The sequence below is a fragment of the Rhea americana genome, unplaced genomic scaffold (genome assembly GCF_003343005.1).
Source record: "Rhea americana isolate MKP2758 unplaced genomic scaffold, rheAme1 scaffold_421, whole genome shotgun sequence".
Taxonomy (NCBI): Eukaryota; Metazoa; Chordata; class Aves; order Rheiformes; family Rheidae; genus Rhea; species Rhea americana.
The window spans coordinates 250,310-258,840 of record NW_028186559.1 but is presented as its reverse complement, the minus strand read 5'-3'; the positions used below and the strand labels follow the sequence as shown (position 1 = coordinate 258,840).

Sequence of the window (8,531 nt, the reverse complement as noted above, 5' to 3'; positions counted from 1 at the left end):
ATCCCAGTTAATATTGAGGTTGCCTTTGGGCCCAGCCTCCCTACACAACCTGAAACAGCATCTGGCTTTTGCTTGTTCCCTAGTTTGCAATGACCTGCCTTCTTTGGCTGGTCACATTGSTAGAGAACAATTCACCCAATAATAATGATTTGATTTGAACTGGGAGACAGAGGAGCTCTCTTAAGCCAAGGTTAATCCCCCCAGCACTGCACAGTGGCAGGGAGAAGGGGACAGAATTAACCAGAGAACTGCTGAGAGCATCTCCTGTCTTCAGAGTGCCTCCCTGCATCCAGGGCTCCACACTTGCACCGTGGAACTGAGAGGCTATGGCAGATGTGGCTTCACCTAACACGTTTGTCCTGAGGCAACTAAGCCTATAGCTCCTGACTCTGTGTCTCTTTATTGCATGTTCAGTTGCGGCTCATAGACTGGGGTTTGGCAGAATTCTACCATCCAGCTCAGGAATACAATGTCCGTGTGGCCTCTAGGTACTTCAAAGGACCGGAGCTCCTTGTGGACTACCAAGTAAGAGTCTGCCTTCTCATTGCTAGCCAGTGGTATTGCTTGTGGTTGCACTTTGGCCACTGTGTTGTCTGGTTTTGCCTGTCAGGGAATTACCAGGGTTGGAAAGTCTTGTGAAGTTAAAAGGCTGAGGTTGCCTCCTGCTGTTGGGGAAGCAGGCTATGGTGAGCATGCCTTCCCTGACAGTTTCTCCTTTCCCCCCCACCTCTCAGATGTATGACTACAGCTTAGACATGTGGAGTTTAGGCTGTATGCTGGCTAGCATGATCTTCCGAAAGGAGCCCTTCTTCCATGGCCAGGATAATTATGACCAGGTAAGGACTTTGCTACGTAGCTTAGCTCATGAGAGACTTCTTGTCATTTCATCCGGGTGTATGTGTGAAGGGGAGGTTTTGGGGGATGTGACGGCCTGGCTGGGAGGACATTGCTACATGCTTAGTTGAGCCATCTGGGCTTACACATCACTGCCTTAAGAAGGAAATTGTTTTATGCTCATGTTGCAGAAACAAGTTTCAAGGGTGATTTTTTTCCTTCAATCTGGGAAGTTTCAAGACAGAGGCTCTTGCATTTGGGTAGCTCTGCCTTTGCAAGACAGTATAGTCCTATCTGTAGACATCAGACCAGAAAGGAGCCGCAAGTTCAATAGCAGTCACCCCAACAGGATCTGCTCCTTCTTCAAGCTGATGGCCTGCCCTTCYGCTCTCTCTCAACATCTTTTTTGTTCCAGCTGGTTCGCATCGCAAAGGTCCTGGGCACAGATGAGCTGTATGGGTATCTCAAGAAGTACCACATAGAACTGGACCCGCACTTCAATGATATTCTGGGCCAGTAAGTGGAGAAGTGAAATGCAGCCTTTCTTTCTTGTAACGGAAAGAGATGACCCAAATGTCCATCCCCTGAAGTACTCTCAGCCGATGCCTGCTTTGATCTTCAGGGTCACAGTGCTGCTTGCAGGCCTCCTGGCTGGCTCCTCATGTTATCTCAGCAGGTCACGGAAGTGCAGGCTCTTTCCTTCACCTCTCYCATGATCCACAAGCTGTCCCCTGCTTCTTTCTTCTCTGGCTTGTTGACAWCCTAGAGTGAAGATGTAAACACTGGAGTACTGTGTGGGCTGAGGGGAAGAGAGCTTCTTGTGGTGGCCTTCTCCAAAAAGGTTTTGCTTCTGCTTTCCTTGTGTCCCAGGCAGAGCTTTGCTTTGGTCCTGACGGTTGTCCAGGACTGCCTCCCCCRTTGTCCCCACAGCTTCTGTTTCCCTGGTGTGTAAGAAAAATGGTGGGGGAAAGGCAAGAATGACATGGGCTGAGGTTTCAGATTGGGGCAGAGAGCTCAGTTGTGTATTGTCTTTCTGGGAGATATTTGACTAAAATCCTCTATCCTGCTATAAAAGCTCAAAGTCTCCCCGTTCGGATTTCCTAAGACAACTAGAGCTGGGTGGGAAAGTTAGGACAGTTTGTGTGAGGCTGGCTGACTGGCAAACCAGAGCACTTCTGGTCCCATGAGTGTCACCGTGCCTGCTTGCATGTTGGTGTTTAGTCCCTGCAGTTCGAATGGAACGTGCAATATTGTGCCTTTTCAGCTTACTGTTTCCCAGACATAGGACGTCATCCACACAATTGTGTAGCTAAAGAAGAAGGTTTTTCCCCCTCTGGCAAGCACTTGCTGAGCGGTAGCTTGTGCAAGGAAGAGTTGTTGGCAGAATCCATCACAGCCATCTCTTCCCACAAGTGGAACGTAACGGGTGATTCCCCCGGGACCTCTTGGTACCACTRTGCTGGTCAGAGCCTGGGCAGTGACAGCAAGTCCCTTTACAGGCATTCCCGGAAACGCTGGGAGAACTTCATCCACAGTGAGAACAGACATCTGGTCAGCCCGGAAGTCCTAGACCTTCTGGATAAGCTTCTGCGATATGACCATCAACAGAGGCTGACTGCCAAAGAGGCAATGGAGCACCCCTATTTCTGTGAGTGTGGAGACAAGCTGGAACGGGGGTCCAGCTTGGAAGAGGAGGGATGTTGGGTTGCAGGGGAAGTGTCAGCTCCCTGATCTGAAGGAGCCTTAGCAGGTTTGTAGGTTTTGAGGGCAGTTTTTCTGGAAGGGTTTGCCAGGGTGGAGCTTCCGATTATTAAATGCTATTTCCCCTTCCTGCCTGATCTGTGTCTCCTGCAGATCCAGTGGTGAAGGAGCAGTCCCAGCCCAGCTCAGAAAACGCTGTGCTCTCCAGTGGCCTGACAACAGCACGATGAAGACTGGAAAACGACGGGTAATTCAAGATGTTTACAAATAAAAACAAAACCTTCGGTCACACAGTGAAGGGAAATGAACCAAGGACCCCCCCCCCTTCCTCCCCTTTATACTCGGCAGAAATCTAACCTTGAGGGGGGGGTCATAAACCTCAGTTCCTCTCTGGTGGTTGTGGTTAATGTAACTCTAACCCTGTGGTACCAAAGCCCTGGGCAAATGGTTTTGCAGGAGCTAAACGTATAGTGATATCCCCAGGGCTCAACACGACTGATTCTGGTTCGCATCTCTCTGGATCCTATTCTTCCTTCTCAGTCCAGCCTTCCCCACCATCCTGGTGGGGGCAAATTTGCCGTTCCACCATCAGTCCTTAGCATGCCTCTTTCTAAACATGCCTTTCTGACTTACACTCTGGGTGAACCAAATTCAGGCTGGGGGTTAGCAGGTGCAACTCTCTCTTGAGGCTCTAGTCCTTCTGCTCACTCTGGGCTTGAATTTGACCCTTGAATTCCAGTTTCAATTGCAGACACCAGGGCAGGGGGTTTGGAGGGAGTTCAACAAAAAAGCCACGCACYCAGTAGCAACTCAGGATTGGTTTTGAGCATTAAAACAAAGGCACTATCTGAGTTGCTGGGGAGAAGTGGGATCCCCCCTCCAGGTGTGTTTGACAAAGGCTCTGTCTGAGAAGAAACTCAATAGACCTGCTTTGGAAACTTGTGAGTGGGAAGGGCTGCTCTTGTGGCAGGAGGGAATACCTAGACTTTCCCACAGAGCTCAGGAAAGTCAATATTGCAAGACTTGTTGTGATAGATGTGCAACCACGTACCTCGTGACGTGACTCCCATGAGAATTCGTGCCAGACGCAGACTCATGCCAGAGCGCAGCTCTGGAGTGGTTCAATCCAGCACCATAGAAAGGAAAGTGAGACAGAGGAGTGGAGAGGAAGCCTGGGAGGAGAGCAGAGGGAGGGGGGGAAGGATGAGGAAACAGCAGTGTGGTGGGAGCAGAGCTGTCAGGGAAGGGGGCTGTGCAGCTACTGATCCAGGACTTTGGATCCACGTAGTGTTTTAACAAAATCAGCCATTTGTTGACTTCTGGGGTGCCGATCCTGTTGTGGGGGGTGGGGGGTTCGTCTTGTGGGTTCTTTCATCAGATCCCTTGATGGCTTTATAGCCCCACAATTCACAGTTGCCTCCTCTACTTGTTCTGTGTGTAATTTCATCAAGTGGTTCTGGTGATACTCAAACCTAGAAGCTGGAGATAGTGTTTTCCCACCAGCACCTAAACACAGAATTTCCTTCTGCGGCATTGTCGAAATAGTTAATTTTTTATAAGGTTACAATGTTTCTATTTGAAACATCTGTTTACATTCCATATTCCAATAAAGTTCTATTGGCATCGATAGCAGGTCAATCCATTTGTATAATTCACTGAAACCAATAAATATCTATACGTCTGAACATCTGTCGTCTCAAATCTATGGGATAGCCAGAAAGAGCAACAGCTGAAGGCGGTCAAGTTGTCCGTTGCAGCCCCTCTTATCAGAAGGGTAGTGGGATCTCTTGGTCTTTGGTTGCAATTTTTCATGCTGTCAGCCACGAGAGTTTCGCTTCGGCAAACTGTGCCCACTTCTGGGCCTCGGAGGAAGCGTGAGGTTTTCCGTGCATCTTGGGAGTCAATTCTTCTGGTTTGGTGGACTCAAACAGCTGCCGCTCATGTTACTCAGCCTGCTCTGTATGTTACACTGTTGGTTGAGAGAGAAGTAACTTAAGCTCAGAAATCACTGATTTGTGGCTGAAAGTTGGGAGTTCTCCACACGCATACTCAGAGGTGTGTCTCTTCTCGGGATGGGGGTGAGGGGGGATGGCGTTYTCTAAAGATAGGCTGAGGAGGGGGTAGCTACGCTTTCCTCCCACCCTGGGATGCGAAGAGAAGCGCGCAAGCTGTATGACGTGTCCAGGCTGAGGAGCTGTTCAACTGCAATGTTAYTGCTACACCAAAGAGCTGACCCTCGCTAGCCATAACTCCTCTGCAGATACACCCTACAGAGGTATAGGAACCAAACCTGATGAGGGRTTTCAAGGTAGTACTCAAGGAAGTACCAGGTCTGTTCCTCCAAAGTGCTGCCAGAAATGCTTTCTTGGTACTCTCTTAAGGGGAGGAAGCATKCAAGTGGTTTGAAAGAGGTGAATGACTTGCCCTGGTTGCAATGCCTAGAGGGGTAGGAACAACCTGCCAGGAATCTCCCTGCATCCAGTTGAGGGTTGTGATAAGCCGTGGCAAGTTCATCCCCAAACGGACGGAGATGGCCGATCCTTCGCAGCCGTGTACGTAAGGAGGGCGCCTGCTGCGCAGGCGGCTCTGGCGCRCTCTCCGGCTCTGCCTGCGCTGCGTGCGCTTGGCTGCAGTTCGGTTCAGTTCCTCTTTGCGCCCATCAGCCTTTTCAGTGCTCAAAACAGGAAGCTCTGCTTTCCCCTGGATGTTAGCAAAGTGCTTTCCTGCGTGTAAAGACRGCGGCTAGCTAGTTCGTATCTCGTCCTTAGGAAGGAAGGAGGCCGGGGTACGTTCCTGAACGTGTTTCCTTGTATGCTTTCTCCTGACTCCAGTGCGTGTCCTGGTCTTTCAGTCCAGTCTGCCTCCGCAGACGCTTGATTCTCCAATCTAAAATCTTCCGGTGGGATTGTGTACCGCTGTACTTGGTCGTTTCCCTTGCCCCATTCCTTCTTTGCTCATATGGTTTTTCCTAGATTTCCCGGTTACAGATGCTGCCTGGGGTAAGGCCACCTCTGAGATAAAGCTCTCAGCTGTGCTAGTTTGATTTTTGTTTCAGCGATCTGGATGCTCACTAAATACCTTGTAAAACAGCACCTGGAAGCGGTGGTGTGCACGTGCATAGACAAACTTGGTATCTGCTAGCTGTGTTTGCACGTGCRGGTTTGTGTAGCCGAGCGTGGTGCCATGTCGCACGCAGGCGAGTGGGGAGCAAGGAGATTGYGGAGGTCTCGCAGGTGGAAGAGTGAGGAGCACAGAGCAGGTCTCTGCACTACCATCGCTCTGATCCCAGCGAGGACACGCAGGCACCAAACACCGTCGTGGTGAAAAGCAGAGCCCTAGCGGTGGCTCCTAGGGAGGGGAGCTGGGTAAGGCAAGCAGTGGGCTCGTGTCCAGGCAGAGCCACGCAGTGCAGGATCACGCGTGGAAATGCCAATACCGTCCACGTGTAACATCTGGAGATAGGCTGATGTGCGGGGTTGGTGTGTATTTATCCACCAGGTGTGTTCAAGGTAYTGATGCTTTAAGGTGGGGCGTGCTCTGTTGCAGAGGCATGGTGTAATGATAGTCCCTGTGACACCTAGGGTAGCTAAGAGCTGTGCTGATCTGACTTCTCTGATGCTTAGGTTCAGCCAAGYCTGCCGCTTGCCCTGCTTAGACCAACCTGGAGGTGAGAGCCCTGTGGAAGAGCCCAAAGTGGCCACCCGAGGTCCCTCGCGCTGTGCAGACGCGAGGCTAGCTCAGACAGAGCGGTGGTCCCTGCCGCACCGCCGCAGCCCCAAGTGCCGCTGCCGACTCAGTCCTCCCTCTCCTAACACCCCCTGCCTCCTGGGRCAGGCCTTCCGTCCCCACCACGCTGCCATCCACAGCCCAGTTTCTCTCTTAAGGATGCTCCCAATGACTATTTAGTTTTTTACGGTTTTGTTTTTTACTGGTTTCCCAGAAATAGGTCAGAAATCAGCCACACTGACTTCTTCCCTTCAGTTTGTCCAGAGCCAGAGGGAGCTGATGTATTCTTCCCCCTTGCTCCACCCTGACACCCTTTCTGCACGTCCTCTGGTTTCTCTGTGGCAGCATGTCCTGCTTCCTTGGCTTCTTCTGCTGGACTATTCCAGCACATGCTGCCATAGCGTCCATCTACCTCTTCGCTGACCTTTAAGGTCCCCTTTTCACTTTTGATCTTATGTTCGCCAACAGCCTAACTTCCTCTGCCTCCTCCCAGGGTGAGTGTGCATTGCTACAAGCTCAGCTGGCATCCACAGCCTTCGCCCAGGTTCCCTAGCCACCCAAAGCCACTTTTGCARCTTGCTCCCCTCGCACGCTCTAGCTATGTTTTCCCCTCCCAATTTCCCTTTTGGTTTTCTCGTTAAAGTGACCCTTCATCCAGTTCCACTARCACAGGATAATTCAGGTCAGAAGAGACTGCTGGAGTTGTCCGGACAAAGCCCTGCCAAAGCGCAGCTCGTGCCAGGATCTCATGTGCCTTGTAGAAGTCATATGCTTTGCTCTTGTTTTTGCCATGCAAGAAAGATTTTGGGCTCGCAGAGGTAGTGACTGTATCTGGTTCTGGTTTTACYGGTCCAAGCACTGTTCTTTCAGCCGGCCCACTGGGACCTGCAGCGCTAAGCAGTCTTCTCTGCTCTCTAGTGATGGCTTGAGGTCAGACTGCGACCATCCAGATTAGGATTGCCCAGGCTGTGAACCCAGGGCAAGTGCATCCACCTTCAAGGCAAGCATGGACTTGATGATACTGGAGAGAGCTRCTACATTTACTCTCGTAAATGCATCCAGCAATGTGAAACTTCAGAGGAGCAACATTTCACGAGCTTCCTGAAGATCTCATTCCTCTAAAGGCATCAGGTTGCTGGGGACTCTGAAGGGCAGGAAATGCTTTAGTGGACAGTTATTTTTGGAGCAGGCACCTCCGTCCAGTCAGTCCTCAGGCCAGATTCTCTCAGGATGAACCTTCCCCTCTGCACATTCCCAAATCCAGTTCCTCAACACTTTGGGAGCGAGGATGGAGAGCGTGCAACATGCCAGCRCCTTCCCAGCAACCTCCAGGTGGATAACATAATTCTTGAGGAACGGACGYGGTTAAAACAACCTGCCGAAAACCATCGCAGGGCCTCGGTTTGCAGGGTGAGCCAACCACTTTYTGCCCAGCGAGCACCCGGTGGCGTTGACGGGACCCCAGGGAGAGCGCCCAGGAGCCAGCGGCTGGGTGAGATTCACCTGCAGCCAGAGATCCAGGGCCTGGACCCAAATGGGGATGACTAGGCTGCAGATCCAGACGGCTCTGTGTGCAACATGGTTTTGGGGAGGACTTTTCTGAGGTGCTGAAGGGACATCTGGGCCTGAATCCCAGTGAAATACAACTCCCCCAGGCCTCTTTTTGAATTCTGGCCTGGACTATTAATATGTGTTAACATCCTATTAGACTCCTCTGTTTCTTCCCTCTCCTTTAGCCCATAAATGCCCTTAGGAAAGAGGAAAGACAACGGATATTATTTTTCTTTAAAAATCCCTGAGAAATAAGGGCAAAYGATTTGAAACCGCAACATATTTCCATGCACATCCCTTGCAGCAAAACATGGCATTAAAACGGTAAGCGGAGAGCGTGTGAAGCAGCAGGCTGTTCAGGAATGGCAGCTGGATATTTGTCCCAGTTGTCTCTTACCATCTGATTAAGGGAATAAGTTATCTGGCTGTGCTGCCTAAAGYGTACGCTAACCAGTTGACTAAATATAGGCGATCGTTCCTGAGTAACRCCTTGCTTTTGGTGTGTTCCTTGTGCTTGTGTGCGGACTGAGAGCCTGACCGTGAAGATCAGTAAATGGAGGAGAAGGTGCTGCTAAGCGGGGAGCTGCAGAGGGAAAGGCGAGCACAACGAGTGGACAACGTCGTGGCCAGCGATGGGATCTGGCTGGGGCGTTAATTAAGAATAAGAGCTATACGGGGGCCTGGAGTTAAGCTGCAGGGCTGTTAAGTTGATGCAGGAT

At 50.9% G+C, this 8,531-nt stretch overlaps 1 protein-coding gene across 1 annotated transcript in view; it reads left to right on the top strand.

Annotated features, from left to right (window-relative positions):
* The window catches only part of CSNK2A2 (casein kinase 2 alpha 2), a gene marked incomplete at its 5' end in the record, with an annotated part of 25,958 nt that extends 21,738 nt beyond the window's left edge, over positions 1 to 4,220 (top strand). The window contains 5 exons of the mRNA XM_085315196.1: positions 415 to 525; positions 735 to 836; positions 1,250 to 1,350; positions 2,334 to 2,482; positions 2,689 to 4,220. Coding sequence (XP_085171322.1) covers positions 415 to 525; positions 735 to 836; positions 1,250 to 1,350; positions 2,334 to 2,482; positions 2,689 to 2,765 — 540 coding nt within the window. The remainder of the gene's footprint in view (positions 1 to 414; positions 526 to 734; positions 837 to 1,249; positions 1,351 to 2,333; positions 2,483 to 2,688) is intronic.
* Positions 4,221 to 8,531: the final 4,311 nt, after the last annotated feature.